Genomic DNA, 14967 nt, shown 5'->3' with positions numbered 1-14967 from the left:
AAAAAAAAAATTCATGAAAAACTGTAACGCTTTTGGAACAGAAATCTAGACATCAGTGTAACGCCCAGGTGGTTAATTAACGTCCCCTAAAATTGTCCTTAAACTATGGTGATGATGAGCTTCTCCAATGGACAGTTGACTGTAGATTCTGCTTCGTCATATGTTGGTGCCATATACATTCATAAAAATAGTAGATCTTTGGGTTACATGAAGTTTTAGATGCATCTTTGTGAACATTACTTTATTTTTGGTATATCTGTAGCCAAATATGGAAAATCCTAAACCATTTAACACCTGAACCCAACATCTAAATTGTGTTACTCTTACTTTTTTTAGAATATATCTAATGCTTGCTTACTGGTGCTGAATCCCCCTGTGGGTAGCTCTTGTATAGAAATAAACAGAACAAAAAAAAAACATCTCACGTCCGTCCCTGACCCCTCTATGTAGTAACATGGAGGACTCTCAACATCTTCCTGCTACTCAAATAAGCTGCAATATTAGACTTCACCTTCTTTTTGGTATTTTAGCTGGTCCATTTGCTCTTTGAAAGAACAGCTCAGTACAACACAGGGACCTCAGTACACCATGCTGTGAGAACAGCCATAGAAAAAGGGCCCCGCTGTGGTCAGCATGGGAGCTCCAAAAGCACCGATCCCTATGTCTTACTATACACAGCAATCAGTTGCTTTTACATTTTTGTACCTTTCTGAAGAAATCATTTAGTGGAAAAGTAAACTGTTTTTTTTTTCAGTGCACATTTGGAGTTTTTACATCCGCTAGCTGCAAGCAGTTTGATATAATCCAATGGATCTCATTTCATATAGTGCTTCCCCTAGTGTCCATCAGCAAATGTTATTAGCATCCTTGCTTAAAGGATAGAAAGAATAAAGAAACGCCACATTTGCATAGTGTTTCTCTATGCGAAACATGAACATGCGTTGAGTAACACTTTTTTTAAAATTGTAATTATTGTATTATTATGGTCATGTATAACTTTGTCCTTTTCTAGTTATTAAAATGTGAATTTGTGAATTTTTAAAAGAATGTACAGTGAAAGACACATTTTTAAACATGAATAGGTATTTGAAGGCACTTGGACATAGGACCTAATGATATGTGTACTAGTTCTATTTACTTAAATCAAAAAACTAAAATCAAATTCAATTCATTTGATAGTAGTTGCTGAAACTATTTCCTGAGGTAGCTGATTCCACATTTTCACAGACCTTACAGTGAAGAATCCTTTTCTTATCCGGAGATTAAACTTCTTTTCCTCCTGATGCAAAGAGTGCCTTCTTGTTCTTTGTAATGCTCTCAAAGCGAATAATTGGGAAGAGAGTTCTCTATATGGACCATTTATATATTTATACACGGTGATCATATCCTCCCTTAAACGTCTCTTCTCAAGGGAGAATAGATTCAGTTCAGCTAATCTCTCCTCATAGCTTAGTTCTTCCATTCCTTTTATTAGTTTAGTTGCCCTTCTCTGCACTCTCTTCAATTCCACAATGTCCTTTTTGTGAACTGGTGCCCAAAACTGGACTGCATATTCCAGATGTGGTCTGACCAATGGAAGTAGTTGGGCAGTTTAGCAAAAAACTAGACCGATGGGAAGCCTGTAAAAAATAGAAAAAAAGGTTAAAGCTTTTGAAATCTGGAACAAGTTTTGTTGGATGGAGCAGGGCTGAGACTTCTATCCAATCCAGGCAGGTTGTATGATGGGACTTATAGCTCCCCAATAATAGGCACCCACCTGCTAGCTTTCACAGTTCCTACAGAACCAGGCCAATCCAAACACTGTTGAAATTTAAAGAACAAAACTCATTTAGTTGTAGATTCAGATCAATCGTATTTAGTGAGCATCAGCTGTTCTTTTTTTCTTCTTCTTTGAGGAATTGAGTGGCTGCATTTGCACTTATAAAGAATGATATAGATCCGCTCTATAGGCAACCGATGTGCAAGTCATGCAGGTAAATCCATTAAAATCAGCCAGCTGTGCTTACAGATACTGTACACCACACATCAGCTTTGCCCATGCTAACTGCACTTTCGGCTGAGGGCTAATCGCAGTGCTTTCCACGGATTCTTTTATTGCTGAGCTCATTTTGGCAAACGGTTGCTACATGTTTTCTGTAGTCGGTTTGACATCAATGGTTTACTAATTAGGATAAAATGCTTGTTTGGTTACATTGCTATATTACCTTTGGTATTGCTTTGCTGTATACTGTACATGGTGATATTCAGTTGTATGCTGGTGAGGATGAGGAATATCTCAGGTGTTTGACGCAACATCTGTATCATCTCTTTGTGCTGCTATACACACACTTTGGGCCTAATTTATTAAAGATCTCTGGAGAAGACGTTCACGGGAGAACCTAGGTGATCCAGCAAACCTTGAATGGATCTGGTCCAGGATTGAAAGCATTTGCGAACCAACAAAAAATGATTTTAAGAAATCTATTCCCGGCATGTAGGAAGTTGGAACCCAATTTCTAGCTGTGTGCTTCCCCAGGATCCACTGCTACAATCTCACTTCATTACCCTTGTGTGCATGGTATGCATGTCACATGATGAAGTGCAGTCCTTGGAGATGCAGAGAGCGGTGCTGATGTTAAAATGCCAATGCCATTCTTTCTATCGATGTAGAATGTTGTGATGATCCCCAGGAGTGGGTTCCATCATGCTCTGTATCCACAGTATATCTGAAATCCTCCAGACTGAGGCATCATTTCACATAAAAAAAACATTAGACATCTTGTGGCAGAAAAAGGGTATTTCAAGGGACAACTCTGGCTAAAAGGAGAGACTTGGGATGCAACTGGCAAATAACATTTGCAGGAGGTCAATAATGTTGTTCTACTTTTATTAATCAACACAATGTATGCCTAAGCAGGGGGGGAATAATATGACAAAGAGGTGGGGTGATAATGACTGTGCTAAACTGCAGCTTGGAGTATTATTCTTTATGTCTTTAAAGCAATGGCTGCTGCATATGCAATCGTGCAGCTGCTGCAGGCTGCCAGTATTATGTAAAACTTGGGCACCAGCAGGGAGAAAGAAGTAAATTATGCAAAATATCTCCCAGTTTCTGCCTAATCTATTCTGTGGATATGGGCTTTCTCCACTTCTTGATTATTCTTTCATTACTTATCATGTTACTAATTGCCGGAGAGGAAGTTTTGAAAGGAAGTAAAGCCCTGCTTCTTTTAAGATGGTCACCCCCACAGAACAAGGTATTATAAGTCAGTAAAGGAGAAAAGATCATGAGGCCTGTAAGAAGTTGTAGTAGTAGGAAGCAGTGAGGCTATAAGTAATATTGTAATAACTGTCTCTTGTCCGCGGCTATCAATTTTAGGGACATCTTTCACAGAACAAGTAGCAGATTCTGAATGACATGTAATTAATAAAGCACTATGCATCATGCATTTCAGCACCCCCTATATGAATTTGAGTCATTGGGCCTTTTTTATTAAAGCTCTCCAAGGCTGGAGAGGATACACTTTCATCATTGAAACTAGGTGATATAGTAAACCTGGAAAGAGTTTGATATTTGTTAGTAAATGTTTTAAGTCTTGGACCAGATCCATTCTAGGTTTGCTGGATCACCCAGCTTTAGTGATGAAAGTGTATCCACTCCAGTCTTGGAGAGCATTAATAAATCAGGCCCAAAGTGTGAGAGGCAGTTTTGTGAGATGTAAAATCTCCTGTCATTGCTGAAGTTTACTGTTCTGGTGTCACCTTGCTTGTTTCACCGAGACTACTGCTAAACCTGCCCTAAATGGAGTCACAAAGCAGGCCAGTAAGTTATGGTAATTCAGGGTTGTACTACCTGTGGTAACCATGTGCCTGCACAGACACAACAGACTGTCAACTGTAGCAGAGATGAACTGATAACAAAGGTTAGTGAAAAACTGATTGGAGGTCAGCATAGGCAGAGGGACGTAAGGAGCAAGTTTTAGGTTGTCCAAAGTACAGAGTTAACCCGGAAGACAGGGTTGTTCTGATCTCATTGAGTTCCAATCTGACATATTCTGGTCAAATATATGTATAGTTTAGCTTAGCCAATACAGCTGTCATAGTCTAGCGCAGGAGTGCCCAACAGGTGGATCGCAATCTACCGGTAGATCGCAAAGGCAATGCGAGGAGATTGCGGTGAGGAGCACTGCCTTTTAAAATGAACTTCACCGCACACAGGAGTTATTAGGTCCAAGTTTTTATTGTCGGTAGATCATATTGACTTTGTCATTTTAAAAGTAGTTCACAAGCCAAAAAAGTGTGGGCACCCCTGGTCTAGCAGATAGACTGACTGTGGTCTACTATACCTGTCATGGCAAGTACAGTACAGCTTATTAAAAAATAAAATTTCTGACTCTGGTAGGATCCCTTGATCAATCTCCCAAGATTTGGAGTTGGAATTTTTCTATCCCACTCACCTCTAGAGAAAGTGGTAGATTATTTCTGTGCATTGGGTATCAATGCAGTTGCTTGGTGCTTGTGCATGCAATAGACTGGCAAAGCAGGATGGAACACAGTTGTTCTGGAAAAAAAATATTAAAAACAGCTTTTGAAATTACATAGTAAATATTATATTACATTTTTTGGGACCTCTTTAAACAGCAGATGATCCTCATGGTTGGGGTAGACAACCTACAGTTCTATTGCTATGTAAAGGACAACATCCCAATAGAGGTGCATGTCATCCCTGCAATAGAATATGAAGCCAGCATTAAGTAATGTGAGAATTCACCTCTAGAGGGATCCCTGTGATGCTTTATATGATAATATATAAAAGTCCTGTGCTTCTGTGTCCAACCGTCTGCCAATAAATATATGCAGCCATAAAACACAGGAATTCCAATCAGATAACCAGGAAAAAAGTAAAAAATGTGCAAAGTTATTTCTGCAAACATGCTTTACCTGGATGGATTTCAGTATTCAATTTTCTTGTATAATTCCCTTATTTTATAATACAGAGAAACATTATATTAGTATATGTAACACTAGTTCGATGTCTGTACAAGTGAAATTTATTATTTATTTAATATTTATATAGTTTAAAATGTTATAAGGGTCAACAAAGCAAAACAATTAATAAATGGGTAACATTTCACCAGATGTTGGATCACCTGGGAGTTGACCTATATATATATATATATAGATAGATAGATAGACAGATAGATAGATAGATAGATAGATAGATAGACAGACAGACAGATAGATAGATAGATAGATAGATAGATAGATAGATAGATAGATAGATAGATAGATAGATACAGACATACATACATACATACATACATGGATAGATACATAGATAGATAGATACATAGATAGGTAGATAGCAAATTTGTCTCAACTTCAGGCAGGGTATAATGGGAGGTCATAACAAATGGGTTTAGTGATGAGAACTGCACAACTCATCTTTTAAATTGGGATTTTTAGTTGGGAAATTTTCATATGAATAACACTATAAAAAAATTGTTAAAAGACAATATCATTTTTTTCACATATTTAAAATGGAATGTCCACGCTTAAACTAATTGGTACTTTAAGATAGTATAAAAATATTGCACAACGAACCCAAATTCAAGCACTCCAAACAAAATGATCTAACCATACAAAAACAGTATGTAAACAAGTGAATATGTCTTTCACGGATAATTAATATATAAACTTTTTTGTGGGGGCTTAGATGAATCTCTTGACATGTTTCGCAGTATAGATATAGATGCTTCCTCAGGAGTTGTTAGTACATTCTAACACATAATGTGTATAAAACATAATGATGTATTTATAAACACATTGGCCCTTACACAAATAAAACATTTTATAGTTTTCTATTATTTTTCTAAAATTTTAAAAAATATTTTTTAATTATTGGCTTAATAACTAATGTTACTTAACTAATAAATATCACTATATATTTTGTTATGTGCTGTTGCAGCTATACATTTGTGAAACAAGCAAGTTCGACAAATGCAAAAAGCAGGATACAAATTAGCTGTAATGTAAAAAAAAAACAACCAACACCATCTTTAAGGCTCAACCTAAAGACAAAAATACATTTAAAATCTTTTCAAAATCCTAAATCTGATGTTGATCCAATTAAATTTGTTGTAGATAAATGTGCCAATGGGTTTGCTAACATTTTAATTAAAAAGCAAAATTGTGCAGACAAAGCATTCATTCAAAAAAAAAAAAATTGTTACAAAACTTCAAAATAACAAAAAAAAACAAAATGATATGTTATAAATAAAAATGCATAAATACCTAAATTTTATCCTTACCTAAACATTTTTTTTTTTGCATTATATGGTAATAGTTTCTATAAATGTTGTTTTGTTCTTTTATTATATCTGTCGATTATAATCACTGTTTATCTTAAACATTTGCTATTTTTTTAATCAGATTTGTTTTGAGTTCTGCTTGACTCCTGCTGGCTCTTGTAGCCACTTCCTGTCTACATGCATTCACCCCAATGACGTCTGCATCAGTGCACAGGACTGACTTCTAACAGTGCCAAGCAAGTCCTGCCATGATCTCTTCTAGTCTTCACCTGGATCACACAAGACAAGGCAACAACACAGAAGAATATTAAGAAACAATTGTAACCCCGTCAAAGAAATCTTCTAAACAAGGATTTCCATGGTAGGATCTCCAGTTATTTATTGGAGAAAGATTCAAATATACCAAAAACAACTTCTGAAATGAATTATTAAATTATACATTGAATATGATATTATATGGTAAATCTTGGATTTTAGTGATTGGGTTTAGTGTCCGCGGTAAGGGTGCGGAATTTGAAGAGGAAAGGGAAGAGCACACAGCTCTGGTTTTGTAGCTTCTCCCAATATACTTATTCAAACAAGTGTGGCAAGCTGACTTCAGAACATAGTGTGCTGTCTCACCCCGCCTGCTTGCAACTCACTGCCCAGAGCTGCTTAAGGCATTTCATTCAGATTTATACTCCTGACACACACACATAGACACACTCAGCTATTACTCCCCCCTCCTCCTCTCCCTTGTAATATGGGGATCCCTTTCCATCCCTCAGACAGGAGATTGTCTTAGCAGTTGTTTAAATGCTCACTGCCTGCGCTGGGAGAGAAAGCAGCAAAGAAGACAAGATTTTCATCCCTTGCACAGCTGTGTTCGCCGAGATAAGCAAAGTCACTGGAAGACGAACCTTAAAGGAGAGAAGGACCGTGCTGAATTGAACAGCGGAAAAGCCCTCCTGCTCACCCCTTGCTGTGATTTTCCTCTAATCAGTCTTTTTTTTCTTTCCTGTTCCTCTGCTTTTTTTTTTTCCTCTTTTTTTCCTCTGTGGCTGCCTCTTTCAGGAAACACAGGGGGAAAGACACGAGAAGTAAGGAATTGGAGACTATTTTGTCAGCGTCTTCCCACCGTCAAGGCAAAAGTGCTTTGGGACGGGAACGATTTGGGAAGTGCGGAGGGGGAACGGGGCAAAAAGGGGTTGTTCCTGGTTCTGAAGACCCCTCCGTAGCCCTGTCTCCCTAAAACTTGCTTGCCAATGCCCATCGAGATAGTCTGCAAGATCAAGTTTGCAGACGAGGATGGGAACCAAAAAGAGAAAGAGGAAGGGGAGAGGGAAAGCTTGATCGGGGATGAGGCTGCATCGGCAAACCGAGACTTGGCAGGTTTTGCCAGGACCACCACTTTACATGGACTGCGGCACATCTGTAGGACGGGGAGACTGGGTGTCAAACAGAGTCTCTGGTCAGTGGCATTTTTGGCATCTCTGGTGTTTTTCTTGTATCAGGCAGCAAAGTGTGCCTTGTATTACCTCGAACATCCCCACGTCACCGCCTTGGACGAGGAAGTGATGGGCGAGATGATCTTCCCGGCCGTCACCATCTGTAACATCAACCGGTTTAGGCACTCGGCGCTGTCGGACTCTGACATTTACCACCTGGCCAACTTGACTGGACTCCCTCCTAAGGATCGAGATGGGCACCGAGCCTCGGATTTAATGTACCCTGACCCGGACATGCTGGACATAGTCAACCGGACTGGTCACCAACTGGCGGAGATGCTCAAAAGCTGCAACTTCAGTGGGGACAACTGCACTGCACACAACTTCTCGGTGGTGAGTCCCCCGGCTATGTGCCAACTTCTATCACACCCTCTTGCAATCTGTGCATGTTTTCCTAAACCTACAAGTGCCCATTGGTGACAGGGACCAAATTCCGGTCTTTGACATCCCCCCAACCCTTCTTTTCCCAGGAGAGGACCTGTCACTGGGCCATCAATCCACCATCCCCTTCCCAAAGGTTGCAATCCTCTGACAGCTGCATTCAGTCTTTGCAAACGTTCTCTCTGATAAAAGTTGCGATCCTGACACAGTATAAATCACAGCTGATTTATATTCTGCAATCAATGCGAGATGTTACTCCATACAAGCTTTTATCCATCTTTTCCCACCACCGGCTGCACTAATCCATTTCAGTACTTTGCCGCAAAGGTAAAATATGAGAGCCACGCATGTCTGATTAAAAGAAACTCTTCGGGTCATTCATCTTGACACCTGACAAATTCATTTTCCAAAAGACATGCAATTAAAATAATAAAAAAAAATATTCACAATTATTTTTATGGGGTTACCACAACATTGCCTGTGCATGCCATGGACAGTAAAACCCCTAAAAAGATTTACCAGTTTTTGTTACAATTGTAAAAACTCTTTTTATCCCCAAATTGGTTGACGTCTTTGTTTATTTGTTTGGCGCATGCTTGTAACAAGTTTCATTTTGATAAAAAAAAAAGTAGAATGCTTTAAGCCCAGCATCATCGAATCATTGACAACTCCCAGTTTAGGGGAAAGTCAGTAAAATTTCTGTAAAAATAATTGCTGCAAATTTTTAGATTTTCTTCTGTTTTTGGTAAATGTAGATTAAATGATTGCAGATAATGTCCAGCAGGCTGAAAATATATTTTTGGGCATCTTCAATTGTTACAATGCATTACTATGAAACAATTGCGGTTTAGGGTTATTTTTCACATTAGAAGGCAAAACAAATTTGTATTTTTAACATAATTTATATGAAAGCTGTATACATTATTGACCACTTATTTAATAAAAGCCATTGATAAAACAGAGTTTGAAGATGCAGCAACTAACCAATAATATGCAAAGGCATGTTTTCATGAAGTCTGCATATATATTAAAATGTCATACAGAAGCCACTCTTGGTGCCGCCATTTTGAATAATTACAAGAACAGTAATATCCAAAGTTCCCAGAGTGTTACCAACGTTGACAGCAATGCAAAAGCTATTGATTTTTCCACTGCTGATTACTTGGCAATGGCAGGGTAAAAACAAATGATTTCAGCATTGGACTTCCAGCTTTGTGACACCAGACACATTGACTTTAAGGTCATTTACAAATAATAGCCCGGATGTTTTTCCAGTAGCGTGCTAGGTGTTGGCGATTACCCTCACCCTGCTGTGCTGCTGCAAATTAGCTGCCAGCAATTTTTTTAAACGGCATCAAGTTGACAGGACAGGATGAAGAAGCGTGGAAGCGGCTCAGTAACCTCTCAGTGGTGCAGGAGGGGTTAATTTATTTTAGCCATGATTAAATTAGCATAGGGAAGATACACAAAGCGTTCGGTAGGGGAACGGTGTCCACGAGAGAGAGAGAGAGCGGAAGCTAAATGTTCTAAATGTCATCGGTTCAGTTCGGGCTGAGCTGAACGAACGATTAAGTGTTTTGTTATTGCTAAGCAGCAGACAAGGGTCACCGAGACAGCAGAATAAAAAAAGTAAAATAATACCATGGTTTCCTTATAAAGTGACACAGCGCCATGCCGGTCTGTAATTCCCTTGATGAATTCCATATACGCTGGTCATCCTTTCCTCCAATCAACTGTACCAATATTTCCTTCTTGATTTACTAAAGGAATACAGGTTGTTCACTTAGCAAAATGAATGTTTCCCCTTTACAAGAGATAATTGACTTAGTTTGTTTTAATGTGGCAAAAAAGTACTTGGCAAGAATAGCCAATCAAACAAAAAAAGGACTTTGGTCTGCACATGATTGGATGAATAAAGTCAGCGATGGAAGAAACATTTCCAGCAGGGAGTTGTGTGACACAATAATATTCATAAAGTATACGAAACGTTTATTTTGTAATAAGTAATAAAATCATGGCCTAATAGGACAGTAACAGGATACATGTGAAATCACAAAACAAATACAACACAACGTGGCTTTGCTTTTGAGACGCATACTCTGGAACTTGCATGCTAACTTGCGAAAAGGAGGAAAATTTAGATGGCCATTGAAAAGTTTTTAACTAACTGCGGCATATAGGTCACATATTTCTGCTCTAGGATTGAAACCCCTACAAGGGTTGTCCCTTTACAAAAAAAGTGGTAATGCTACTGGACCTAAGTTCCTATTGGGCTGCAGATTCACCTGTCTGCTAGGTTCCAGATCCAAGATTGGGTCTCTCTCTTTTTCTAGCCAGAGGGGTTTCATGTGTATTATATGTGATATTTCCCCTGAAGAAGCAGGCTTATCCTGCGAAACGCACTGGGCTTTCCAAATATCACTTGATTATTAGTATCACCAAGATGTTGACCCAATCTTAGTTGATTCTGTTATGGTGCTTTACATTTTATTTTGGTTTTGATATTCTGTTGTATTTGTCCCTAACATGTATCATGTTACTGCCATATTAGGCCTATATTTTATTACTTACTACAAAATACATTTTTGGGATATTTTCTGAAATTTATTGTGTCACACAAAGTCTTTCTTTCCTCATCAACCAATCAATCATGTGCAAGCCAAAGTCCATTTTTTGGTTTTCCCCTGCAGGTGTCACACAGCTCCCTGCTTTCTGGAAGTCTTTCTTGCTTGGGTATACTGTTGTATACTTTGATTTTGTATATTTTAGGGAGATGACAAATACTATCTTGGAGAGTATTGGGGGTTTTCAAACCATCCAAATATGGTTAAAGTCTGCATTACCTCAGCTCATTCACTAAGCTAAGTGAAATATCCATTGCAAGGGGTGGGGGGGGGATCATTCGCTTTGCTAAGTGAACAGCCTAAAGTTCTTTTGTTAATCTACTCCAAAGTAGGATTGGTTCAACCTTTAAACACATATATTAATTTGTAAGTGACTATACTGTTTTAAGAGGACAGTTTTCAACATTTGATTGTATCGCAGGACATTGGTTCAATTATTAACGTGCTAGTAAGTGAAATGAAGCCTTGCCGATTTCAACCATCCAATCATGAGCAAGGAAATAACCACCTTTTATACATTTCTTTGCATGTGATTGGATATTCTTTGCAAAGTGAATTTTCACCACATTCACTAAGCTAAATTATGTATAATGCACATAGAGATAATTCACTTTGCTAAGTGAGGAGTCCATATTCCTTGAGTAAGTTTTACCTTTTGTGTTTATAAATGCACAAAATATACCTGTCTACTAATATTCAGAAGGAACACAATGGGGCTGATATCCTAAAGACGCTTAAGGTGCGTACACACTTCCAATTTTTATCGTTCCAATCGAACGACGAACGATCGATTGGGCAAAAAATCGTTCGTAAAAAAGTAACCAACGACGCCGACGAACGAGGAAAGTTGTTGGAAACGAACGACCGGACCGGCGGATCGGATTGGGCGACGATCGTTGAACATCGTTCGTGTGTACGGTCGTTCGTTGATCGTCCATGTTCAGAGCATGCGCGATGAACGAACGTCCGTTCACTTTCCTGTCGTGCACATAGTTTCTCTATCGCTTAAACGATCATATCTATTATGTGTACAATATCTACGAACGATCGTGTCATTACCTCTATGTGCAGGATCGGTGCTATACGATCGTTCATATATATCGTGCAGGAACGTTCGTCGTTCGTTTTCCGACGATAATAATTGGAAGTGTGTACATAGCTTTAGGCTGCTCACTCATGACTCATCATTCTACAAAAGATAATTCACTTAACTCAGTGAATGTGTTGAAGGGCTGCTGACTTCAGCTACCCAATCATGTGCAAGCAAAAATTCTGTTACTTAACAGTAAATTTTCACCACATTCACTAATGAAAGTGGAATATACCTTACAGATTGATAATTATTTTACTAAATAAACAGCCGAAAATCAATCCCATTGGATTGTTAATCCAAGGATTATTTAATTGCTTTTGAAGGGGGGATTTTTTCCCTAAGAGAGCATTGGTTCAGTCTTTATGGGAGGCGTTGGTCTTCTGAATATACTTTAGATTTAAACTTCTGTGAATTCAGGGTATTATTTGTTGTCTTTTTAGACTTTTTACGATCTGGCTATGTAATTCTGCATCTGTCAGAATATATCAATTCTTCAATGAACATGATAAAAAACCAATTTTATATATCAATATATATCTTGTTAGAATTATTATAGCAATCACAACATCACCAATAAAAATCCTAATTATTCTTATTCTTAGTTCTTGTGCATCAGGCAGAATGAGGTCCTTTGGTCACATTGAGTTTGGGGAAATATAGATTTCATAAAGTATTTTGCTTTTATACTGATCTGTAGCTGGATGGTTTTATAACCTTCAGTTTGACACACAATATTGACAAATGGGAATGAGAAGAACAGTGACTGTAAATTTGATAAGTGTTCCATTACACCAGGCCGTGCTTCAGGTGAGTCTTTAATTTAATAAAGTGACTCTGTGGTCACTTTAAACGTGGTAAATGGGTAGCAGTGGTGGGAAGGTAAAGTAGCCCTGTAGATATGTTTTCATATTCTTAGGATAAGGTGAATCTTGACTAGTTCCTGCCGGTAGGAGCTCAGTGCCACCCGTTCTTGTCTATTATTCCTACCTCCCCTTCTTGGTTCCATATGAACCATAACCATAACAGTCACCTTCTTGTGTCAATGAGGAGATGCATAAGAGGCAGAGCAGAGTTCTTGCAGCAGAATTCCTAAAATTCTTATTATAAGGCAAATTTTGACAAGTTCCTGCAGGTAGGAGCTTAGTCCTACCAAATCCTGGCTGGTGTTGTATCATAAACGTAACAAGCATCTTCTTAGGCCAATGAGGAGGTGCATAAGGTGCAGAGCACAGTTCCTATAATTCATATTATAGGGCAAATCATGACCAGTTCCTCCAGGTATTAGCTCACACTTACTCATTCCTACCTTCCATTCCTGGTTCCTATTGGACCATAACTATAACAGACACCCTTTTGGGTCAACGAGGAGATGCATAAGGGCCAGAGCAGAGTTCCTAATATAAGGCAGATTTCAACCAGCTCCTGCGGGTAAGATCTCAGTCTCACGTATTCCTGCCTTGCATCCCTACCCATTCCTGGTACCTGTTGGACCATAACCATAACAGAAACCTTCTTGGGCCAATGAGGAGGTGTATAAAGGGCAGCATAGTTCCCTTAATTCCTATTATAAGGCAAATGTGAACCAGCTCCTTCAGGTGGAAGCCAAATTCTACTCAATCCTGTTACTCATTCCAACCCATCCCTGATTCTATTGGACCATAACTATAAAAGACACATTTATGGAGCAATAAGGAGGTGCGTAAGTAGCAGAGCAAAGTTCCTAACCACATGAGATAGTTAAGATTTGCATAACAAGAGATCTCAGGGTTTTCCCCATTCCTCCTTTTTCTGCATTACCATTCTACAACACAACTGATCTTACTAAACTACTTCAACTTTTGAATCTATCCTATCTATATTTAGATGGTGAGAATTTTAACTATTGTTAATTCTTTTTATGTGTTTGCAAGTTGTCACATTATATGTGTTGCTCCTTTATACACAACAATAGTTATAATTAAAAAATAATTTGGCGTAGCTCCCTCTGTGGCCATAAAGAGCATAACACCCACAATGTATCACTAAAAACTCAAAAATAGTAAGTTTTTTAATTTCTCCAAATATATAAATTACAACTAGCGCCAATAAAGCATGCTGGTATTAGTAGTTCAACACAACAGCTGGTTGCTTAGCTACGGCATACAGGTGTGGAGAAGCTGCACTAATTTAGTATAACAACCATGTAATCAGAGTGTCTTGTTAGCACTTATAGCGAAACATTTTCTTCTTTTCAGGGATTATTCTGGTAGCACCTGACAAGCACCTTAATTTGAATCAGTTTTGTTTTGATGGATGATTAAGTTATGAAAACTGCAGATCGTCATTTCATTTATTTTTTGCAAATTCAAAAAAAATTGGATTTATTATTTTCCGAAGATTACTGTGGGAATGAGTGAATAAGGGGGATCACCTTTTTGCTGTGACCCATGTTCATTTAAAGTGACAAAGGTATCCATTTTGGATAAAAAAATTAAGAGAGCAGAGCCAGACCATTTGGTAATACATTTGAGAGTGCATTTTATTGTCCAGCAGAAGAAAAAAAAGTTTCAACATACCCAACTCGTTTCGGGGGACCAGCAAACACCCCTTAATCAGGGTTTGTAAATACCTGAAATTAACTAAAAAATTATAAATTATAAAATTATACTAACAACAATGGTTATCTCTGGAAGTTTTTATATTATTCCCATAATTGGGAGACACAGAAATAAAGGGAAACAGATATTTATTTAATTAAAATAAACTCATTGCAAACCTGGGAAGTACAAAGTTCATGCAACCAAAAATTGCATTAGTAGAGGTAACCTTCTGTGAAAACTGCATGTTCTAATTTTGAACCATATATAGACAGCTGAAGTCATGGACAAATCTTTTTTTTCTGTAAGAGCTTGGCCCCTCCCTCGCTCAGCATTTGAACCTTCTCATTCGTCAATTTAAATGGCCTAGGTTTGTATACAACAGAATGTCTATGGAATCTGAAAGGGCTGCTAAATTTAAAAATAAATGTTTCATCATGTGTAAGAAATGCTAGACATTCAGAGTTAGGTACCAACCACTGCACATAAATTGATGTGCCTGACATTTAATATTTG

The 14967-nt window shown here is 38.1% G+C and overlaps 1 protein-coding gene across 1 annotated transcript in view; it reads left to right on the top strand.

Annotated features, from left to right (window-relative positions):
* The first annotated feature begins 6643 nt into the window (after positions 1-6643).
* The window catches only part of ASIC4 (acid sensing ion channel subunit family member 4), a 178009-nt gene continuing 169685 nt past the window's right edge, over positions 6644-14967 (top strand). Inside the window, exon 1 of the mRNA XM_072418026.1 lies at positions 6644-8110. Within this exon, the coding sequence (XP_072274127.1) occupies positions 7535-8110 (576 nt within the window). The 5' untranslated portion in view covers positions 6644-7534. The remainder of the gene's footprint in view (positions 8111-14967) is intronic.

Source organism: Pyxicephalus adspersus, chromosome 7 (assembly GCF_032062135.1).
Source record: "Pyxicephalus adspersus chromosome 7, UCB_Pads_2.0, whole genome shotgun sequence".
NCBI lineage: Eukaryota > Metazoa > Chordata > Amphibia > Anura > Pyxicephalidae > Pyxicephalus > Pyxicephalus adspersus.
This window is presented reverse-complemented; position numbering and strand designations above follow the sequence as displayed.